The 23,795-nt window shown below is 50.3% G+C and overlaps 1 protein-coding gene across 18 annotated transcripts in view; it reads left to right on the forward strand.

Annotated features, from left to right (window-relative positions):
- Positions 1-3,303: 3,303 nt before the first annotated feature.
- LRRC20 (leucine rich repeat containing 20) overlaps positions 3,304-23,795 on the forward strand; it is an 86,970-nt gene continuing 66,478 nt past the window's right edge. For 2 of the 18 annotated variants that reach the window (XM_005565630.5, XM_045361061.3), the window contains exons 1-2: positions 3,304-3,372; positions 9,700-9,844. In XM_005565630.5, coding sequence (XP_005565687.1) covers positions 9,763-9,844 — 82 coding nt within the window. In that variant the 5' untranslated portion in view covers positions 3,304-3,372; positions 9,700-9,762. Of the gene's footprint in view, positions 4,440-9,506; positions 9,568-9,699; positions 9,845-10,209; positions 10,271-11,087; positions 11,201-11,493; positions 11,625-23,795 lie in introns of those variants that run through there. The other 16 variants (XM_065520955.2, XM_065520957.2, XM_074001911.1 and 13 more) reach the window with 15 other exon arrangements.

Consider the following 23,795-nt stretch of genomic DNA (forward strand, 5'->3'; position numbering starts at 1 on the left):
ATAGAACAATTTTGTCTTAGCACAAGAGTTTTCCTATCTGCAAGTAATTTGCAAGGGTTTCAAACATCTCCAGAGGCTGTGGCCAAGCCCTGGCAAACATCTGAGTCTGTTCAGGGTGTGCAGCTTCTGACTCAGGTGGCCAGGCTTGGACCACCTCGTTAAGGGGTCCAGGCCTCCAAAAATACTCCGGATCTCTTCAGAGGAGCCTATTTGTTTGGGGCCAGTTGAGCTTCTTCATTGAGAAGCCTCAGGGGCTTCCCTTGCACAGCCCTATCTCCCTGATTCCCTCACTTGCTGTTCTGAAACTGAAAATGGCCACGAACGGCATGAGGCTTCTAGACCCCAGCAGTGAGGGATAATATTTTGCCAATTGACTGCATTGAATGGAGTCGGTAAACATAGTGAGCGAAAATCTTACCACTGTTGATAAATATTTTCTGAGTACCCACTACATGCTAGGTATCGTGAGAATACTTTTTTTTTTTTTTTTTGACACCTCATCTTCCACCTGGGCTCAAGCTATCCTCCCACCTCAGCCTCCTGAGTAGCTGGGACTACAGGCCCATGCCACCACTCCCGGCTACTTTTTGTAATTTTTGTAGAGATGGGGTTTCACCATGTTGCCCAGGCTGCTCTTGAACTCCTGGGCTCAAGTGATCCTCCCGTCTCAGTCTCCCAAAGTGCTGGGATTACAGGTGTGAGCCACCGTGCCCGGCCCAAGAATACTTACTGAGTCCTGTGACAGATTACAAAATTAGCCCCAACTCTCTGCTCATCCCTGTACTCATGTTCTTTGCAATGTGACTTTGCTGCTCCTCCCATCAGGAGATGGAGTCTATTTCTTCACCCTCGAACCTCGATTGGCCTTGCCATTTGGTTTAGTCAATACAACTGTGGAAGTGGAGTAGTGCCAATTTCGAGCCTAGACTTTGAGGGACCTTGCACGATTCCACTCTTGCTCTTGGAGCCCTCCAGTTCCATGTGAACAAATTAGGCTAGCCTGTTAGTAGATGAGAGACATGCGACCTACTTGCCTCAGTTGGCAGCTAGCTACTTCCCAGAAGCAGAGCCTTCTGACTGCCTGTCAATGAACCCAGACGCATGAGGGAGTCCAGCTGAGAACAGAAGAACTGCCCAGCTAAACGCAGCCTAAAATACTGACCCATAAAATCATGAACTAAATAAGTAGTTGTTGTTTTAAGCCACATCTAAGTTTTGGGGTATTTTAATATACAGGAAACATTGATGGATACAAGCACTGAACATGCATCAAGTTCTGGTATTTGCAATCAGGCAGACTCTTGGGAGTAAAGACTTGTGCACAGATGATACAATAATGGGTGTAATGCACCAAGTGCTCTGAGAAGCAAACACAGTAGGAATAGAAGTGGTAGATTTGAGCTAGGGAGGGATCTTGTCTCTGTGGAGTTAGAGGGTCCAGGATGAACTGCCTGGGACGGGGGACTGGCTGAGGGAAAGCATGAATGTTGGAAACCCCAGGCTGGGGCCATCAACCAGCAGTATATACTGAGCCCTTACCATGGGTGCAGAAACACCGTACTGGCTGTCTCAGGTCTGCATATGGACTAGCGGGGGAGAGAAGACATCCACGTGTAAAAGTCGGGTAGAAGTGTCATGCTGGTTTTCAGTGAAAACAGAAAGAACTATGTCTGTTTTGTCTACAGTGACAAGCAGCATCTCAGCTTGGGCAGAATGGGACTCTACCCATTAGTTATTTATATCTGGTACTTGGTATATATCTGGTAGGGATGTGGTGTTGATGGGTTGAGAGAGGTCTCCATAGTCTTCCTTGGGAAGGCACAAGGGCTCAGAAAACATGGCTGCTTAAGTATCTACTTGACTGGGTAACTCCTTGAGGGCAGGGTCTGTGTCTGATTCATGTCAGTATACCCCAAGACGCAGGACCTTGCATATATTAAGCATTCAGTTTCAAAAGACTTAGTTTGGAGATATTTACCATCCTCTTCTCTTTATTTCTACTATTGTAGATTTTTCCTAGGACTGCTATAACAAATGGACATAAACTGGGTGGTGTAAAGCAACAGAAATTTATTCACTTACAGCTCTGGAAGTTATTAAGTCCAAAATCAAGGTGTCTGGAGGGTTAGTTACTTTTTGGAGGCTCTGAAGGAGGAACTATTCCCTGCACGTTCCTAGCTTCTGGTCCCTGCTGGCAGTGCTTGGCACTGCTGGCCTTGAAAATGCATCAGCTGATCCCTGTCGCCATCACCACCAGTGGTTCTCCCTGTGCCTCTCTTCTATGTCTCTTCTCTTACAACACCAGTCTCAGTGGATTAGGGGCCCGCCCTACTCCAGCATGACCTTAAGTCATTACATCTGCAATGGCCCTACTTCCAAATAAGATCACATTCTGATGAACTTTAACATATTGTTGGGGGTGGAGAGGGCATAAGTAAACCCTAAATATCCATCAAGGCCCAAGGGAATGTGCATTCTTTGACTGCCTAGACCCCGTAGAGGCAGAATTAAATATTTTTTTCCCCTCTTTGAGACAGATTCTCACTCTGTCCGCTCAGGCTGGAGTGCCAATCTCGGCTCACTGCAACCTCCGTCTCCCGGGTTCAAGCGATTCTCCTGCCTCAGCATCCCGAATCGCTGCGGCTACAGGCGCCAGCCACCACGCCCGGCTAATTTTTGTATTTTTAGTAGAGACGGGGGTTTCACCATGTTGGCCAGGCTGGTCTCGAACTCCCGAACTCAGGTGATCCGTCTACCTCGGCCTCCCAAAGTGCTGGGATTACAGGCGTATCCACCGCGCCCCCCCCCCCCTCAAGTCATATTATATAGATGAGAACAGTAGGCTTTGGAGACACACGGCCGAGACACAGAGCCTTCCATATACTAAAAACAATGGGCACCCGAAGTCATCATAGGAAAAGTTCCCTATGCTCCATGTTCACGTGTTTCGAAGTATCCCTGATCTGGCTAATTCAACTCCATTCCCTCGAGAAAATCCAATCTGGAGCCTCGGTCCTATAGATCCTGGGATGTACCGCACGTCCCACTCCGTATTTCCGCCCTCTCTGGCGTTCTCCCTCCAGAGGCAGCACACAAAGCGGTTACTCCCTTCGGGCGGGAGCGCGCGGGATGCCCTTCCGCGCGCGCCTCCTCCGCGCGCGCCGCTCCCGCGTTGATTGGCTGCGCGCAGCCCGGGCCCAGCCTACTCCCGCCACGGCGCCGGTCCTGGCGCGGGGATTGGCGGAGTGGCCGCGCTCGCAGTTCCCGCAGCCCCTCGCGCCCCGCCCCGCCGGCTCGGAACTCGCCTGGGGCGCCGCCGGCGGCGGAGGGAGCGTGACTGCGAGGCGCAGGGCGCTAGGAGGCATTGTCGCCGTAAGTGGAGCCAAAAGCGGCCCGGAGCGGGACCACACGCTTCTTGCCCCGCAAAGTAAACGTAGTCCAAGGCCAAGCGTTGCAGGGGCTGGGGGAGAGAGGGCGAGAAGTGTCCCGATTTTTGCAGCGTCCCCTCCCCTCCCCCAGGTCACCCAGTGGAAAAGAGCAGCGGTTGCACCAGCGGAGGCTCTGGCGGTGCCAAGGCGCCCGGCATGCGCGGGCTCTTGCTTGCTCACTGCAGCTGGACTCCGATGGTTCCGGGCAGTGGGTGCAGCCGTGCCAGGGAATAGGGAGCTCGGAGAAGCGCTCCCAGGCGGGCCTCCATTCCTCGCGGGAGGCGCCCTTGCTGGGAGAGGCTGCTGTGCATTTCGTCCCCTAAGCGACACTTTCGGGGTTTGCTTCCGCTCTGGGGAGCTGTAGACGCCTGCTCCAGAACGTGCCTCTCGGCCTCTGGGCAGCGTAGGAGCCCCGGGCCCTCTGCGATCACTAGCGTTCTTCCCTCTGCCTGCTTTATTCTCCCAGTCCCCGCCTGCCGGGCCAGCCGGACGAGGTGCCATTGGCTGCAGGCACCAGGGGTGAGGCGGGTCCTGGCACAAAGGGCGGGGGGACCCTTGCCTGGCCATCTTGCGTAGTGCTGGAGGCTCAGTCCGAGGATGCCTAGGATGTTAGCGAGGGAGCACGCGCTTAGCTTCCCGAACCCCATGCCACAAAAACGGGGAGCCAGCAGGTCCCGCTCACGTCCCAGCGGGCTTCTTACCCTGGGGTGGGAAAGTGGGTCAACTTCGTTCTGACGTGAAGGGGGGTTTGGGACTGCTTGGGTCGCTCCTCACCTCCTCACCCGCTCCCTGGCTTGGCATGGTCCAGAGCCCGGGCTGGAGCCAGCGGTAGGGCCAGCTTGCACACATGGCTCCGGAGGCTCCGGTTGCCCATCCGAGCCGCTGCCAGGCTCTAACGTTCCCAACTGACAACACCAGTAACTAAATATAGGAGCAGATGGTGGGGACGGGCTGTCGCAGCGTCTCCTTTGCAGAGGTCTCCGGACTGCAGATAAGGTAGAGTTCTTGATGGTAAGGGTTGGAGTCAGGGGGCCAGGTCAGGGTTTAAGCAAAAATCGCCCCTCCCCCAGCCAGCCTGAGTCCAGGTGAAACCAGGTTATAGGAAGAGGAGGGCTGTATTGCCAGCTCCCACAAAGCAGGACAACGTTTTTGTCTGGTGTTGAATTTATTGCATCCAAACTTCCTCTCTGCACCTGTTTAATTACCTACTGGTAATGCCTTGGTGTGGGAAACATGTAATGGTTTGCAAAGTCCTTTCCCAAAAGTTACATAGCAGTTACTTCTCACAATTATCCAGTGAGGAAAGTGGTATTTCCATTTTACAAATGGGACTGCTCACAACACTGTTAACTGCGAAACTATGGATTCGGCTGCCTTCCTCAAAAAACTTCTCTTAGTTCACTACAGAGAAGCAGAGGACAGCCTTGCAAGAGGCCTGCAGTTCCCTTCTTCAGTAATCTGGGAGCCCATTGGCTCCCTGTCTCTCTTTCCTGAATCTCTCTGTGCACCTGCTGCTCAGCCCCTGTCCCTTCCCCCTGGCCATGCCATGTGCCTTCATGTCCCCTTAGGCCTGGCCCTGTAGCCTTACTAGTATCAGGCTCATCCTGCCTCCCAGTGGGAAGCTTCTTCTAGCCCATACCCCATCTTTGCCCCTTTACTCCTACAGTAGGGGCCTTATGCAAGGTGCCCAGGAGACGTTTGCTGGATTTAAACGTTTCACTGGACCAGGATGCTCACTCTGAGGAACGGGGTTGGGGGTGTGTGGAGAGGGCCCTGCTTTGAGGATGTAGGCAGTGTGAGTATGAGCTTTGACCTTGTGCTGAAGCGTCTCTGGGATTTGGAGTACTTTCCTTGACATTTTCGAAGGCCTACCCTCTATTGCCTGGGACTGGCTGGGACCAGTAGTGCCAGCTGGCTGGGGTGCCCCAAGTGGAGATCTGGCCCATGTGGGCTGATGGTGTCTGTTTCTCCCTTTCGGGACACTCTGTGACTCTCCACTACCACCATCCCTGCAGATGGCATTGACCAGGTACCCTGAGGAGCCCAGGCCTGTCAGCTGGACTTCATGAAACAATTCCTTGTGGAGGAAGGGGCAGTTTTAGGTCAAGGGAGGATGGCTTCCTAGCTAGTTAATAATTTAGCATGGTGATTTTAGGCAGCAGGAACCTTTTGGGGGTCCAGAGCACATCTGTGCCGTACTCAGAGCATCCTCCATCCTCTGGCATAAAAGGGACCCTTCTTCCGATTGAATTGCCCTGACACCTAGACTTTACATGTTTCTATTCCTGTGCCTGTGTCCACTCTGACCCACATAGTAGAATGTTTGGGAACTTGCCACCGGTGGTGAAATTTTTAATCTGACTAGTTTTCTACAGTGGTCTAAGGCAAGGGTCCTCAACCCATGGACTGTGGATGGTACAGGTCCATGGCCTGTGAGGAACCTGGCTGCACAGCAGGAGGTGAGCACCGGTGAGCATTACCGCCTGAGCTCTGCCTCCTGTCAGACCAGCGGCCACATTCAATTCTCTTAGGAGCCTGAACCCTATTGTGAACTGCGAATGCGATGGATCTAGGTTGTGCTCTCCTTATGATAATCTAATGCCTGATGATCTGAGGTGGAATAGTTTCATCCCTCTCCTCCTGCGGTGGGAAGAATTGTCTTCCAGGAAACCGAAAAGTTTGGGGATGCTGGTCTAAGGCACCACCTCCCCCACCCGGTGGCAGCTAGTAGAATTGCAGGCATAGTGCCTGATTGAAGGTGTTCAGCCCAGGCGATCCCACCAGGGCTACCCCAGACCCTGGGCAGCTTGGTGGCTTCCCTTCCTTTCCCTCTCTGCTGTGAGGCCAAGATTGCTTCAGTGCTGTTCTTCAGAAGGCTATTCCTCATCAGAATCACAAGTCGGAACTGTTTCCTGCATTTCTTTCTCCCTCTTCATTCTTATCCCTCACACCTAGGAGATACTCAGTAAATGTTTATGATTATTGATGATGAATTGGAGATGGAGAAAGGAGGGAGCATGGAATGGTGGGAAGAGTCCGAGGCTGGGACTTAGGATACGTGGGTTTTTTGTTTTCATCTAGCTGATTTGCTTCCCCTGTTGGATCCTCAGCTTTCCCATTCATAAAGGGGCTAGAAAAAGTCACGAAGATGCTAGCAACATGGCTATGATTTAGGCTTAGGGGTACAGTCTTTGAGGCAGCATGGTGAAGTTGTTGGGTCCAGTTTGCCACAGTCCTTTCTATTCCCTTCTGCCCTGCACTGGCTCACCTTATGCAGATTGGCCACCTGGCACTGTTAGCCTTTTGGTTTTTGACCCTTTTCAATTTAGACAGTGTCTTAGATTTGTTATAAGAGTCTCTTGACCTGTATTCAGATTGGAAACACAAATGATGTCTGTTGATCATCACCGTTAGGGGATACTAACCAAGCACCTGTGTTCAGTGTGTGGGGAGAAGCACAGTGTAGATCTATTCCCTGCCCCCAAGCTGCCCACAGGCCAATGGAGGAGACAAGTGTATGTTTGTTTGTTTGTTTGTTTATTTATTTATTTTTGAGACGGAGCTTTGCTCTTGTTGCCCATGCTGGAGTGCAGTGGCACGATCTCGGCTCACTGCAACCTCCGCCTCCTGGGTTCAAGCGATTCTCCTGTCTCAGCCTCCCGAGTACCTGGGATTGCAGGCATGTGCCACTATGCCTGGCTAATTTTTTTTTTTTTTGAGGCTGAGGTTCGCTCTTGTTGCCCATGCTGGAGTGCAATGACACAATCTCACTCACTGCAACCTCCGCCTCCTGGGTTCGAGTGATTCTCCTGCCTCAGCCTCCTGAGGCACCCACCACCACGCCTGGCTAATTTTTGTATTTTTACTAGTGATGGGGTTTTACCACGTTGGCCAGCTGGTCTTGAATTCCCGACCTTAGGTGATCTGCCCACCTCGGCCTTCCAAAGTGCTGGGATCACGGGTGTGAGCCACCGCGCCTGGCCATTTTTTTTTTTTTTTTTGTATTTTCAGTAGAGATGGAGTTTTACCATGTTGGTCAGGCTGGTTTCCAACTCCTGACCTCAAGTGATCCACCTGCCTCGGCCTCCCAAAGTGCTGGGATTACAGGCATGAGTCACTGCGCCTGGCTGACAAGTGTATATTTAAAAGCTCATAAATAATCCAGGTGACTTGTGCTAAGTCATTAAGTGCTACTGAAACTCAGAGGGAGCAGAGAACACTGAGGCAATCAGAGGAGATTTCCTGGAGGTGGGAGAGATAGAAATTCCACTCATTCCTCAAAGATGAGTTCCCTAAGTGTTTTGTTCAGAGTCACATGAGTATTAAACTGGGGTTAGATGCTGGTGTTACATCCACATGTGCACTGCTTTATCATCTTAACTTTTATTGAGTATTTACGTGTCCTGGGCTCTGAGCTAGCTCGTATATGTGTTTTGTTCAATCCTCATATTAACCTAACAAGTTGGGTATTACTAGATCTCCTATTCACATGAAGAAACAGGCTCAGAGGAGTTAAGAAACTCTCCCAAGTCTTCTCAGCTAATAAATGGGGGAGTTGAGCATTTGACCTGTCTCCAAAATCAGTGTTTTCCCACTGCTCTGTATGCGTGTGTCTCAAACCTTTAGTGCCAGCCTCCTTAGTGGAAATACACACACATACTAAACTCACAGTAACTCCCCGAAGCAGATGGGTGGGCTTGGCCCACCCTGGCTTGGTCTTGCCTGCCCTGCTTGTCCAGTTGACCATGTGGGAACTTTTTCTTGGTGACTGTTAGCTCTTAGCACTGTCCCCATGCCCCTTCTCTCTGCCCTTCACCTTCTTCTGCCTTTGGCCCTTGGAGTGAGTTCATTGGAGCTTCTTGAGCTGTCTATGAAGCTGGGACTGGGATCTGGGGGCAAAGCAGGGTGCTGACCTTGGACTTGAGCTCATTCCTCTCTCCATGGGGTGCTGCTATTTTTTTGTTTTGTTTTGTTTTGTTTTGTTTTTTGAGACGGAGTCTCGCTCTGTCACACAGGCTGGAGTGCAGTGGTGCGATCTCGGCTCACTGCAAGCTCCACCTCCCGGGTTCACGCCATTCTCCTGCCTCAGCCTCCTGAGTAGCTGGGACTACAGGCACCTGCCACCATGCCCGGCTAATTTTTTGTATTTTTAGTAGAGATGGGGTTTCACTGTGTTAGCCAGGATGATCTTGATCTCCTGACCTCATGATCTGCCCGCCTCGGCCTCCCAAAGTGCTGGGATTACAGGCGTGAGCCACCGCGCCCGGCCGGGGTGCTGCTATTTTTATAAAGAAGTGAACACTGGATATGGAGCTGGGCTGACCCGATTCTTGCCACTTGTAGTTTGACTTTGGCCAGGTCACCTAGCCCCTCTCTATGCTCATTTCCTTCTCTGTAATAAACCAGGAGTTGAGGGTGTTTGCAAGTCCTTATGTCTTAACACCTTATCATTTTGTCTTCCTCACCTTTCTTTCAGCCTGTTTTCCTCTAGTGATCCAATCTCTCTTCTCTCATTTCCATCTCCACCCACCCCCTCCCCCACCCGCTTTCTCTTCTCTCATTTCCATCTCCACCCACCCCTCTCCCCTGCCACCCGCTTTTCTTGCCTCGGCAAGACGCAGCATCAGGCTGATAATCACACAGGCTAGTACTGTAAACTCTCCTTCCTATTGGCACATGGGAAAGGAATTCTTACAGACCGCCAACTGCCAGTCCGTGTGTTCTGATGGGCTCACAGGGCTCTAATTTGCCTTCATGTCCCCACTTCCTGCCATGCACAAGGCAGATACGGGTGGAGTGAACAGGGGAGCTGAGGAAATTATCCTGGGTGGGGTGTGGACAGGGCACCAGCTTAGAGGCTGTGGGATGGAGGGACAGGTGTCTTTCTCCTGCAGTTGGCTGCACCCTACCTCCTTCCCAATGCCCCGCCTATAGAGTGAATCACAGGCCAGCACACCCCTGAGTCCTCACACCTCCCTAGCTGCTGGCTCAGGCCTGGTCCCCATGTCTGGTGAGGTCACACATGTTGATCCTCCCCGAAAACCAGTAGGACCCAGCTGCCCCCACCCTCTGACTGGCAGACCAGCCTGTGCAAAGGCCAAGCTGGATGTGGCCTGAGCTCTCGGCCCTGCAAGAGGAGGTGAGTGGCCTGGGGCCCTCCCTGCAGGCTTCCTGGCAGCCTGGGTCCTGGGGGAGAAGGATGCTAGAGGGGGATGCCTGGGTGGGCCCCTGACTGACAGGCAGGCACTTCATGGCACTGCATCTTCCCCAGACTCAGGTCCTTTTGTGAGCAGCAGACCAGCCTGGGGGCTGGCGGCAGGACACCTGTGTCTGCATGCTGAAGAAGATGGGTGAGGCTGTGGCCAGAGTAGCAAGGAAGGTCAACGAGACGGTGGAGAGCGGCTCTGACACTCTGGGTGAGTGAGGGCAGGGCTTTTCCCAACTTCCCTGGAAGCAGTTGTGAGATCAACTTAGAAATGAAATAGAGATGAAAGACACAAGTGTCAGTGCACAACCTCATCCTGAGAATAAGTGTTTTGTAGAACTTTCATTGCAACAGTGTGTAGTTTGTGTAAGACATTTCTTACTGTGGGTCCTGGTCAAAGAGGTTTGAAAACCACTGAGTGATGGGGCCTGCCTGCTTGTCCTTTGACTGCCAATGACTGAGTGTGTATACCCTTGGACTAGGTGAAAAAACAGAGCTGGTCCTGGCCAAGTAGCATCTGTGTGCCAGGCCCCGTGCTGGGTGCCTCCTGAATGTTATCTTGTTGAATCTTCACAGGCTTCCTGGGGTGAATGAAGCCAGCTGGGCGTGGCAAGCCTCAGTCATCCCATGAAGAAAGGTGACGGCAAAATGGGTTTCTTTGAGGTTGCCCAGCTAGGAGAGCTCTTTACACTCCACTATTTTTCTTGAATTGTGTCTTATGTATTTTTTGCTTTGAATTGGCCAGGGCATTTTATTCCATCAATTACCCCAAGACTCCCAAGCATTTAGGCAAACCATCCCATTTAATTGAATTCAGCAGATATTTATTGACTGTCCACCAAGTGCAAGGGGCAGCAGGGGATATGGTGCAGTTACCTGTGTGTGTGCCTGTGTGTGTGTGCACATGCCCGAGTGTGTTTGTGTGCGTGTGTGTGTGTGTGTGCATGTGTCTCACCCCTGGAGTGCAGGCACTACTATAGAGGCCTGGAGCACAGTCCTGCCTTGGGGATGATCTTGCAGATAGGCAGGCAGAATTGGAGCTAGGTACACAGAGAGGAATTTCACAGGCAGGTAGGGGTGTGTGTGTCTGTCTGTCTGTCTGTCTGTCTCACAAAGGAGTGCTTCCTTCCATGGTGGTTACTGCCTCAGCAAAGTCACAGAGACTGGAAAGGCAGTCAGAGGCAGAGAGAGGTGGTCCAGGAAGTGGAGAGACACTCAGCCTTCAAGATGAGCTTGATCACTGCCTCTTCCAGGAAGCCCTCCACCTTACCTCATCCATTCTTTGCTCCCTTTCTCCTCTGTAGCACCCCTTCAGCATCTGTACAGCACAGGGACCCTGTGGTTGTTTGCTTCCCCCTGCCCTGCCCCAGAGCCCAGCTCAGTGTCAGGCACTTTGTAAACATGTGGAAGTGTTTGCTGAGCTTAGCTAAGGCGAGAGGCATTTCTTCTATCAGCAGGTTCACTGAAGATTGTCATTGGTGTTGGAGGGAAGCCTTTGGAAGGAGCCTTAAGCTAGTGAGCTGATGACTGTGAGCCCTCAGTGAAGGAATTCTGGAATCCTGTACTGGTCAGTAATATGGTTGTTTAAAGCTCTCTACCACTGAGACTGCGGTTCAGAGCTAGGCTTTGAGTCATATGGGCCTGGATTTGAATCCCTACTCTGCCACCCACTCACCTGGTACTGTAGCAGATTGCTTAACCTCTCAGATCCTCAGTTTCTTCATCTATAAAATGGGAATGGTAATTGTGTCTACCTCATCAGGGCAGTTAAGAGTAATTGGAATGTCTGTAAGGTGTTTGGCACATAGGGAGCTCAATTAATGGCAGCTATTATTTTTAATTTTTGTTCATTCCCAAAAGCTGGCGGTGGGACCTAAGCCCTTCCTTTCGCAAATGCACCTTCTGCGGGTGTCAGCCAGCCAGGTCTGTGCTGGGTGTGCTTCTTACTGCCTTCCAGTGGAGGATTCAGTGCAAATTGACAGATGTCTGTGGTGAGTAACCTACCCCTGCTTCAAAATGTCACAGGGGGCCGGGCATAGTGGCTCGTACCTGTAATCTCAGCACTTTGGGAGGCCAAAGCAGGTGGATCGCTTGGGGCCAGGAGTTCAAGACCAGCCTGGCCAACATACGAAAACATACTAAAAATTCAAAAAATTAGCCTGGTGTGGTGGTACACGCCTGTAATCCCAGCTACTTGGGAGGCTGAGGCAGGAGAATTGCCTGAACCCAGGAGGTAGAGGTTGCAGTCAGTCAAGATCTTGCCATTGCACCTCCAGCTTGGGTGATGGAGCTAGGCTCCATCTCAAAAAAAAAAAAAAAAAAAAAAAAAAGCATCACAGGGGATAGGGACACAGCAGCTCCACTTCACTCAGATGTGGCAAGAGTGGAGAGGCCGCAGGGGAGGGAACACAATTCTTACCAGGGGCGTTGGGGAAGCTGCTTGGGGGTGGGTGCTGTTTGAGAGAGGATGTTTCAGGGGGCAGCGGTGAGGAAACAGGCACTCCAGGCAGTGGCGGGGGTGTGCCTGAGTTGGAGGAGAGACCCTGCCCAATTACCACAGCAGCATTGGGGCAGGTGTTGAGGGATGGTGCCTGGCAGGCGGAGAGCTTGGAAGGTCATGTTGAGGACCCCCTGAACTTCAACCTCTGTGGACTGGAGATTGCAAGGTCAGGTGGCCAGGTGGGCATTTCTGTGAGCTGAAGAGTGGGCACCCTGCATCAGGTGAAATGTGCAGGGCGGCTAGGACAGGGCATGCTGCGACCAGCTCCCCTGCACTGCCGGGGGGCCATACCCACCAAGGAACCCAAGCAGTTCTCTGGCCAGTGGTCTCTACCAGACCACTGCCATGCCTGGGATTGGAACCCTGACTGTCTGGCACCAGAGTCTGGGCCATGTCTCTACCATGCAGCCCTGGGGTGGGAGCAGGTTTTGGTGATTGCCAGGGTCATGACTGCTGTGAAGCTCTAGTCAAGTTGGGAGAGGCTTTAGCCATGGCGATCTTGCCTGAAGCTCAAGATTTTCATATGGAGGGGACTGGGTCTTTTGGTTTTTTTTGAGACAGAGTCTCGCTCTGTCACCCGGGCTGGAGTGCAGTGGTGCAGACTCGGCTCACTGCAAGCTCCGCCTCCCGGGTTCACGCCATTCTCCAGCCTCAGCCTCCCGAGTAGCTGGGACTACAGGCGCCGGCCACCACACCCGGCTAATTTTTTTTTTTTTTGTATTTTTAGTAGAGACGGGGTTTCACCATGTTAGCCAGGATGGTCTCGATCTCCTGACCTCGTGATCCATCTGCCTTAGCCTCCCAAAGTGCTGGGATTACAGGCATGAGCCACTGCGCCCGGCCAGGACTGGGTCTTAAAGTTGTGGCTGAATAACAGGGATCCTTTGTACCTGTGCAGTGGCCAGAGAAGAAGCAAAATTTCCAACCTGGCCATAGTGGGCACCTGTAATCCTGACCCTTAGGAAATGGAGCTGACCAGGCTCATATAATCTAAGGGGGCTGGGTCTAAGCAGTTAGCATGTATTGAATACCTGCTGTATACTGGTTGCTTGGGGGCTCCCAGGAATGTGTGTAGTAGAGTCCTGGACCTGAGACCAGCCCACCACCCACAAGATGGTCTTCAGAGAGCAGTGACACACAGGCTCCATGCTAAGGTGTGTCGGATGGAACACAGGTTGTCCTAGTTCAGAGGTGGGAGATATTGCTGGGTATTGAAGTAGTCTGGGAAGGCTTTCTGGAGGAGATGGTAATTGAATTGAATCATAAAGTAACTCCATATGGTTCTCATGTAAAACTGCTAACAATCTGAAGCATCCTAAACATCCAGCACCAGAAAATTGCGTAAAAAAATTTGGCTACAGCTATACAATGCTTTTTTTTTTTTTTTGAGATGGAGTCATCTTGCTTGCCCAGGCTGGAGTGCCATGGCACAATCTTGGCTCACTGCAACCTCCCTCTCCCAGGTTCAAGTGATTCTCCTTCAGCCTCCCAAGTAGCGGGGATTACAGGTGTGTGTCACCATGCCTGGCTAATTTTTTAATTTATTTTTTAGTGGAGATGGGGTTTTGCCACGTTGGCCAAGCTGGTCTTGAACACCTGACCTCAAGCTATCCACCCGCCTCAGCCTCCTAAGGTGCTGGGATTACAGGCGTGAGCCACCGTGCCCTGCCTATATAATGCTATTTACGTAGCCATCAACAATGGAGCATAATATTTCATTGTATGATTGAATAAAGACTGGCACATTCTCGGCCAGGTGCAGTGGCTCTGTAATCCCAGCACTTTGGGAGGCCAAGGCGGGTGGATCACGAGGTCAGGAGATCGAGACAAGGTCACGAGATCCTGGCTAACATGGTGAAACTCTGTCTCTACTAAAAATACAAAAAAAATTAGTGGGGTGTGGTGGCAGGCACCTGTAGTCCCAGCTGCTCGGGAGGCTGAGGTGGGAGACTGGTGTGGACCCGGGAGGTAGAGCTTGCAGTGAGCCAAGATTGTGCCACTGGACTCCAGCCTGGGCAATAGAGCGAGACTCCGTCTCAAAAAAAAAAAAACACAAAACAAAAAATGACTGCACATTCTCATATATAATGTGAATCGGAAAAAATCAAGAATGCCAAACTAATTCGTAGGGTGAGATACGAATTATGTTAAACCTGTGCATGTATGTAGGAAAGAAAATGGAAGGAAATAACCAATATGCAAATGGGAGTTAGAAAATACTATTTTTGCATTTTCTAAATATTCTATAATGAACGTATTACTCTTAAAATTAGAGAACAGATTTTAGGGAAAGGGCTACCTGCCACTATGGAAATAACACACATCTCGACAACAGATGAGAGTTCAGGGGTAACTCATTCTCAAAGCCGAGGCCCCTGGGAGAGGCACAGGCTTCCCTGGCTTTTCCCTTCCTGCTGGGTTACCTCCCGGGGTGGTGCTCCAGAGCCACAGGTGTTGCTGCAGAGTGGGAGATCGCCTGTAGAGACTGGGCTGGAAGAGCTCAGTTACAGGCTTGCTCTCACCTTACTCAGGCAAGTAACCCTGGTAAGCACTTCGAACGCTGCCCCAGTGCTCCTGGGGCACCGCTGGCTAGAGCTGGAGCCAGGCCTGCTTCCTCCTGTAACTGGAGGCATAGATCCCAGCCTTTCTCACTCCACTCCAGGCTTCTCCATCCCTGGAGATGTGGGCTCCTTTCCATTTGGCCCCTGGGAGGCCCTCACCTTGAGTTGAAGCTGCTTTCCTCCCAGCCCCTCACCCCTCCCCAGCATCATCTTCTAGATGCTTCTAAGGAGCATGCAGAGTTGCAAACTGCCCCTTAGGTTGTCTCCCTCCCCTGAGCCAGGCTCTCTTTCCCTGCCCCTTTTCCATCTGGGCTTCCATGGGTCCTGGGCCTCTGAGGGGCTTCAGTCTGACCCCACCCTTCCCTCCAGCCTGTGGTTGCGGGCCAGGCTTCCCTGCACCCCGCTCCTCTCCGGGTCTTAGGCTCCCAGCTCTGCTGTGTGCATGGGGGCTGGCTTTTAAAGAATGATCGTGATGCAGAGGAGCAGGATTTGAAAAGGCCTGAGGCCTGAGACTCTACTACACACATCCCTGGGAGCCCCCAAGCACCTAGTACACAGCAGGTACTCAATACATGCTAACTGCTTATATTTTTGGTAGAGACCCTGTCTCTACCAAAAATAAAACTTAAAAAATTAGCCAGGTGCAGTGGCACACACCTGTAGTGTCAGCTAGTTTGGGAGGCGGAGGCGAGAAGATTGCAAGAGTCTTGGAGGTTGAGGCTGCAGTGAGCCATGATCGGGCCACTGCACTCCAGCCTGGGCGAGAAAAAGTTCTATTTAAAAAATCTGATATAATATACTCTGGTTTCTCTTCAGATCCAATGAATCTTTTGCTTCTTACTGAAAAAAAAAATCCGATTTAAGGGAATAATCTTATTTCTTTCTTATGCTCTATTTTTTATTTCTTTAATCATTTTAGAAATAAGGTCTTGTTCTGTCACCCAGGCTGGAGTGCAGTGGCGCAATCATAGTTCCCTGCAGCCTTCAATTCCCGTGCTCAAGTGATCCTCCCACCTCAGCCTTCCGAGTAGTTAAGACTACAGGCACTTGCTACTATACCGACTAATTTTTAAAATCTTTTGTAGAGATGGGGTCTCACTATGTTGCGTAGGCTGGTCTCAAACTCCTGGCCTCATGCTATCCTCTTGTCCCAGCCTATACTTGTTTTAAATCTTTACTGCTTTTTCTTTTTTTTGAAACGGAGTCTTGCTCTGTCACCTGGGCTGGAGTGCAGTGGCGTGATCTCAGCTCACTGCAGCCTCCACCTCCCGGGTTCAAGCAATTCTCCTGCCTCAACCTCCCAAGTAGCTGGGATTACAGGCGTGTGCCACCACACCTGGTTACTTTTTAATTTTTGTACTTTTAGTAGAGATGGGGTTTCATCGTGTTGGCCAGGCTGGTCTTGAACTCCTGGCCTCAAGTGATCCACCCGCCTCAGCCTCCCAAAGTGCTAGGATTACAGGCTTGAGCCACCATGCCCAGCCTGTTTTGTCTATAACAGGACATTCTTGAGGGTTTGAATCTGTTGTTCCTGCTGACTCTTGCTCACAGTAGGTTATTCTGGGCAGACTTTATATAATAATTTGGACCCTGTGCTCCTGCCTGGTGGACTATCTGTGTAATCCTGGGTTGCGGGGCTGTGTCCTCCGAAGGGGTGGTGATTGCTTTGGTCAGATGCCTGAGTGTGACCAGCCTAGAAGCACGTCTTCTGTTAATGTTTCAGCCCTAAGGGCTTCTGCATATGAATTAAGGAATGTGAATATTCAAACCCTAAGTAAGAACAGGTCTGTGGTTTCAGAATCTTAGTGGAGATTTTTATTTTTGTTTTTAAAAAAATTCATTGCCCAGGCAAAGACGAAACTGCTTTTTGTCTTATCAGGTAGTAGATTTGGCTCATTACAACCTCCACCTCCTGCGTTCAAAGTGATTCTCCTGCCTTAGCTTTCCCCAAAAACCAACTGGGCACCTGCCACCATTCCCAGCTAATTTTTGTATATTTAGTAGAGATGGGAGTGTCACCATGTTGCCCAGGCTGGTCTCGAACTCCTGACCTCAAGTGATCCACCTGTTTTGGTCTCCCAAAGTTCTGGGATTACAGGCGTGAGCCATCACGCCTGGACTCAGATTCTCTATTTTTGATCTTTTGGACTTGCTCTTGTTAAATGTCAGGCATCGTGGTAAACAGTTTGCTGGTTTTACCTCATTTAATCTTCCGTGATAACCCTATGACAGAGGTGATGTTAATACCCCCATTTTACAGATGAGGAAACAAAGATGTGAGAAACATCTTTTATCCAGTGTGTGCTCGCTCTTCCTTCCTTCCTTCCTTCCTTCCTTCCTTCCTTCCTTCCTTCCTTCCTTCCTTCCTTCCTTCCTTCCTTTCTTTCTTTCTTCTTTCTTTCTTCTTTTTTTTTTTTTTTGACAAGGTGTTACTCTGTCACCCAGGCTGGAGTGCAGTGGTGCCATCTCGGCTCACTGCAATCTCTGCCTCCCAGGTTCCAGCATTTTATCTGGTGTTTTTACGTGTTTTGTTGTATAAGGGTATTCAACTTCCCTCATCTCCTGCGTTGCTTTTGCAGTACTTTTCCTCTGTTTTATAGCTGCTGGAGCTAGGCTGAGTGTAGGTGACCTGCTGGTGACACAGCTGTTTGGAGGGGGAGCAGAGTTCATAGGTCAGCGTAGTGCACAGCCCTGCTTTTCCCCATCCACCCTGCTGCCTGCCTGAGGGATGGGGGTGGAGATGAGGAGGAGGGCTGACAGAACTAAGCCAATGATGTGAACCTCCCTCTTCCTGCCTCTGCCCACCCGCACACCTACCTCTCCTCCCAGGTCTTCTTGGAACCACAGTGAGCCCACACTGTTCCTGAAAAGGAGCAAAATAATCAGAGGTGAACATCTACTTTTGTATCTAATATTTACATTATTATTAGGCTGTCTCAAGTTAATGAAACGATAGGGACAGCCCCCATGTACTGCTTTCATGGGCAAATGTCCCTCCATCAGTTCCTTCACTCCCGCAGGATTTTCTAAAGGGTAGGTCCTGGGTAACCAACATCAGGACTGTAGGAGTGCTGATTAAAAATGCAGATTCAGGCCAGGCACGGTGACTCACGCCTGTAATCCTAGCACTTTGGGAGGCTGAGGCGGGCAGATTGCCTGAGCTCAGGAGTTCGAGACCAGCCTGGGCAACACGGTGAAACCCCATCTCTACTGAAATACAAAAACTTAGCTGGGCTTGGCGGCATGCGCCTGTTTTCCCAGCTACTCAGGAGGCTGAGGCAGGAGGATTGCTTGAACCTGGGAGGCAGAGGTTGCACAGTGAGCTGAGATCACACCATTGCACTCCAGCTTGGGCGACAGAGCGAGACTTGGTGCCCCCTGCTGCCAAAAATAAATAAAAATAAAACCTCAGTTAATTTCAGAAAAAAAATGCAGATTCAAGCTGGGCACGGTGGCTCATGCTTATAATCCTTGTGGTGGGTAGATCACTTAAGGTCAGGAGACACTAGCCTGGCCAACATGGTGAAACTCGTCTCTACTAAAATGCAAAAATGGCTGGGCGTGGTGACTAATGCCTGTAATCCCAGCACTTTAGGAGGCCAAAGTGGGCGGATCACGAGGTCAGGAGATCAAGACCATCCTGACTAACACAGTGAAACCCCGTCTCTACTAAAAATACAAAAAAATTAGCTGGGCGTGGCGGCGGGCGCCTGTAGTCCTAGCTACTTGGGAGCCTGAGGCAGGAGAATCACTTGAACCCGGGAGGCAGAGCTTGCAGTGAGCCGAGATTGTGCCACTGGACTCCAGCCTGGGCGACAGAGTGAGACTGTGTCTCCAAAAAAAAAAAAAAGCAAAAATTAGCCAGGCGTGGTGATGCATGCCTGTAGTCCCAGCTACTTGAGGGCTGGAGAATCTCTTCAACCTGGGACGTGGAGGTTGCAGTGAGCCAAGATTGTTCTACTGCACTCCAGCCTGGGTGACAGAGCGAGACTCCATCTCAAAAAAAAAAAAAAAAGGCAGATTTATGGGTACTACTCCAGAGCTGTGAAAATAGAATCTCTGACGGTGGGGGCTGGTAGTGTGGATTTTAGCAAGCCTCCCAGATGATTCTGCCATGTCTTGACCTTATATATTTTATTGTTATAATTTTTATATATATATATATAATTTACCCTTTTTAGTATATAGTTGAGTTCTGACAAACATATGTTTTTATAACCAACCACAACAAGACTCAGAACCTTTTTATCACCTTGTGCTCCCCTGCAGCCAAACCCTCCCCATCCCCGGTACCTGGGAGTCACTGATCTCTTTTCCATCCCTGTGGTTTTGCCTTTTCTAGGATATCATGGAAATGGAATGATAGAGTAAATAAACTCTTGAGCCTGGCTTCTTTCGCTTTAGCATCATGTATTTGAGATTCATCTGTGTTTGGTGGGAATCAGTAGTTCATTCCTTTCACTGCTGAATAGCGTTACATGGTGTGGGTGTTCCATGATCCATTTATCCTTTCATCTACTGAAGGACATTTGGACTGTTTCCAGTTTTTTAACATCATGAATAAAGCCTGTAAACATTTGCATACAGATTTTGCTGTGAAGCAAAGTTTTCTCTTTCTTTTCTTTCTTTTTTAGACAGGGTCTCACTCTTTTGCCCAGGCTAGAGTGCAATGGTATGATCTTGGCTCACTGCAGCCTCCACCCCCTGGGCTCAAGCCTCCTCCCACCTCGCCTCCTGAGTACCTAAGACTACATGTGTGCACCACCGTACCTGGCTAATTTTTGTATTTTTTGTAGAGATGGGGTCTCCCTGTGTGGGAGAGGCTGGTCTCAAACTCCTGGGCTCAAGCATTCCTCCCGCCTCAGCCTCCCAAAGTGCTGGGGTTATGGGCACAAACCACGGCATCTGGTCAGTAAGGTTTTCATTTCTCTCAGATAAACACACAGGAGTAGGATTACTGGGTTGTACAGTTGCCCCTCCGTATCTGTGGGGATTGGTTCCAGGAGCCCCACAGGTACCAATATTCAAGGATACTCAAGTCCTTTATATAAAATGTTATAGTATTTGCATCTAACCTGCACACATCCTTCTGTATACTTTAAATCATTTCTAGATTGCTTATAGTACATAATACAATGTAAATACTATGTAAATAGTTGTATTGCTTTTGTATTATTTATTTACTTTCAATATTTTCTGTGTTTGGTTGAATTCGTGGATACAAAACCCACAGGTGTAGAGAGCCAACTATATGTATTAAGTATATGTTTGACTATAAAAAACTACCACACTCTTTTCCAAAGAGATTGAGAGCTCCAGTTCCGTTCCTTCATATCCTTTTCAACACTCAGTATGTTTATAACTGTACATTCTCTAGGGTGTAATGTATCTCATTGTAGTTTGATTTATTTTTTCTTTTTTTATAGTATTAAGAGGTATATTGTTGTAGTTTTAATTTACAGTTCTCTGGTGATATTGAACATTTTTTTTTTTTGAGACAGAGTTTCACTTCTTGTCACCCAGGCTAGAGTGCAATGGCACAATCTCGCCTCACTGAAACCTCCGCCTCCCAGGTTCAAGAGATTCTCCTGCCTCAGCCTCCCAAGCAACTGGGATTACAGGAATCTGCCATCATGTCCGGTTAATTTTTGTATTTTTAGTAGAGATGGGGTTTCACTATGTTGGCCCGGCTGGTCTCGAACTCCTGACTTCAGGTGATCTGCCTGCCTCGGCCTCCCAAAGTGCTGGGACTACAGGTGTGAGTCAATGCACCTGGCCGATGTTGTACAACTTTTCATGTGCTTGTTGGCTATCCATTCGTCTTTGATTATATCTCTATTCAAATCTTTTGCCCATTAAAAAACACTGGGTTTTTTCTTTTTAGTTTTGTGTTTTAGAGGTGGGGTCTGGGTATGTTGCCCAGGCTGGAGTGCAGTGGCTGTTCACAGGCACAATCATTGCACACTGTAGCCTGGAACTCCTGGGCTCAAGAGATCCTCCTATTTCAGCTTCCAGAGTAGCTGTAACTACAAGTGCGTGCCACCTGCCTGTCTCACATTTTTAATTTTGATGAAATTTTATTTATCGTTTTTTCTTTTATTGATGGTATTTTTGGTATTGTATGTGAGAAGTCTGCTTAACCCAAGGTCATGAAGAGTTTCTCCTATCAGGATCATTTGGGTATTGGTTAAGCATACAGATTCATGGACCCTGCTCTAGAGCTTTAAAAGTTGAATCTTGCCGGGCACCGTGGCTCATGCCTGTAATCTCAGCACTTTGGGAGGCTGAGGAGGGCGGATCATGAGGTCAGGAGTTCAAGACCAGCCTGACCAACATGGTGAAACTCTGTCTCTACTAAAAGTACAAAAATTAGCTGGGCATGGTGGCGCATGCCTGTAATCCCAGCTACTCAGGAGGCTGAGGCAGGAGCATTGCTTGAACCTGGAAGGTAGAGGGTGCAGTGAGCTGAGATCGTGCCACCGCAGCCTGGGCGGCAGAGCAAGACTCCGTCTCAAAAAAAAAAAAAAAAGAATCTCAGAGAGGGTCTGGTGATCTGCATTTTAACATGAACTGTGTCTGATTCTTCTTTGCCTTGTATTTTGAGAATCACTGGCTTACTGTTTACAATTTGGAGCTTCCTGTCCTGGTGGCTGCCGTGGGATGGGACAGGGGCATTGCCTGGCAGGGCTCTGGATGTGTGCGTGTGGGAGATGATGAATACGGACATGGATGTGATGTGCTCCTGGGGAGGGACCTGAGCAGCTAGGCTGGGAGCTGTGGAATCAAAACAGGGAGACCAAGGCTAGTGCGAGGGGTGTGTCCACCTTTCCTCCCTCCCAGGCCCGCCTGTGCTTTGGCTGAGTGCTTGCTTCCTTCTGTACTAGCCGGCAGATGGCGCCCTGTCACAGGCCAAACCAAGGACCGGAAGCCAAGCCCAGGGACCTGGCCAGGCTGTGACTGGTGAGCAGTTGCTCAGTGTCCTGACCAAGGCTTCCACTCCCTTCTTGTGTTTATGTTCCTGTCCAACACCTTCAGGGACCCGATGTTGCAACCCCTTTGCTGAACAAGAGTACTCAGGAAACACTTAGTAGATACTCACTGAATCCCAACACTTAATAGATACTCACTGAATCCCAACCTTTTCTTGGTTCAGAAATTACCACTGGCTCCTTTTTAAAAAAAACATACATTTAGCAGCTGTTGTGTGTGCCCTGCCTGAAGGGCAGTGCATGTGCCTGGGAGTGCCCAGTCTGGAGGGGAGGCAGACATCTCTCTAGCACATTCTTACACTGAAAGGGGGCAGCCAGGGACTGGAGTGGGAGCTGTTTTTCTGGCCTGGTGGGATGGTGATCTTGGCCCTCACCAGGGCTTGTAGGCCTGTAGTTCCTGGCCCATAGCTGAGGCCGGCACCTGGTAGGGTTGAGGGGAGTGTGTTTTGCTGTGATGTTTCCTGGCCTGGCGAGTCCTGAGGGTCAGCCTGGCACAGTCCAACTCTGAGAGCGTAGGGGAGGGAGTCGCTGTCACACAGCAGCCCCCAGACGGCTGGGGCTGCCTGGCTGTGTTTGCCGCAAGGACTGAGGCCTCAGATCTGCCATCCTTGGCTCCCTGCCTCTTGGGGGAAGCAGGTGGGAGTTTGCCAGGCAGGAGAGGGGGCTAGAGGTCCCCACTGCAGGGTCTGTGCTGCTCTTCCAAGGGGACTGAGTTCCTCTGTAAGGAGACAGACCTTTCCCAACTCTACCTCCTCTGTGGTGTGCTGTGGTGAGGGGGGACTTGGAGCCTTCTGCCTAGCATGCCACCTCTAGATGTGCTCTCTCTGGATTGGGGTTCCTGGGAGGCCAAGAATGACCCTTCTTCCTCTTCTCTCCTGTGGCCCCTGGGGAGGGCTTTCTTCCCTTGAGGGCTCTGCACCTATTTAAAATGAAGGCTTTGTATCCCTGGGTGGGCACTTGTCCGTCTTGACGCCTTTGGTTTTTGAGCTGGATAATTCTTTGTTCTGGGGGGCTGTCCTGTGCTTGGTAAGATGTTTAGCAACATCCCAGCCTCTACCTACTTGAGGCAAGATGCCTTAGTTCATTCAGCTTTCTATAGCAAAATATAAACAGCAGAGACTTATTTTTCACAATTCTGGAGGCTGGGAAGTCCAAAATCAAGGCACTGGCAGGCTCAGTGTTTGGTGAGGGGCTGCTTCCTGGTTCATTAACAGATGTTTCTCTCTATGTCCTCTGTGGTTGGGGGGCCAGGGAGACACTTTTCTGGGGTTTCTTCCTTCCTCCTTTCCTCTCTCTTTTTCCTTCCTTCCTTCCTTCCTTGAGAGAATGTTCTGGGGTTTCTTCTCCCTTCCCCTCCCCTCCCCTCCCTCCTTCCCTCCTTTGCCCAGGCTGGAGTGCAGTGGCTCAAACTCTTAGGCTAAAATGATCCTCCCGACTCAGCCTCTTGAATAGCTGGGACTACAGGCACATGTCACCATGCCTGGCTAATTAAAAAATTTTTTTTTTGTAATGGAGACGAGTCTTGCCATCTTGCCCAGACTAGTCTCGAACTCCTGGGCTCAAGTGATCCTCCTGCCTCAGCCTCCCAAAATGTTGAGATTATAGGTGTTACAGGTATGAACCACTGCACTGGTCTGGGGGTCTCTTTCATAAGGACACTAATCCCGTCCATGGGGCTCCACCCTCATGACCTTATCACCTCCCAAAGGCCCCACCTCAAATGCCATCACATTAGAGATTAGGTTTTAACCTATGAATTTTGGGGTGACACATACATTCAGTTGATAACACTAGTAGCACCCCCTGCCCTCATTCCACCCCCAGTTGTAACAGCCAAGTTTGTCTCCAGACATTTCCGAATGTCCCCTGGGGGCAAAACTGCCCCCGTTGAGGCCCACTGCTCTGGGAGGTCATGCCTGTAAGGGGCCAAGCCTGGCGCTGGGTGGAGTCAGCTCTGTCAGGACAGGGCTCACACCAAGTAAAGTTGGGTGATGTGAAAAGATGAGAGTTCTGTTTTATAGGAGGCTGTGGTCCAGAAATTAGGAAGCTGGGGTTCTGGTCCTCGCTCTAACTCCCCATTGTAGGGCCAGGTTCTCATCTGTCAAATGTGGG

The sequence above is a fragment of the Macaca fascicularis genome, chromosome 9, assembly GCF_037993035.2.
Source record: "Macaca fascicularis isolate 582-1 chromosome 9, T2T-MFA8v1.1".
NCBI classification, from domain to species: domain Eukaryota; kingdom Metazoa; phylum Chordata; class Mammalia; order Primates; family Cercopithecidae; genus Macaca; species Macaca fascicularis.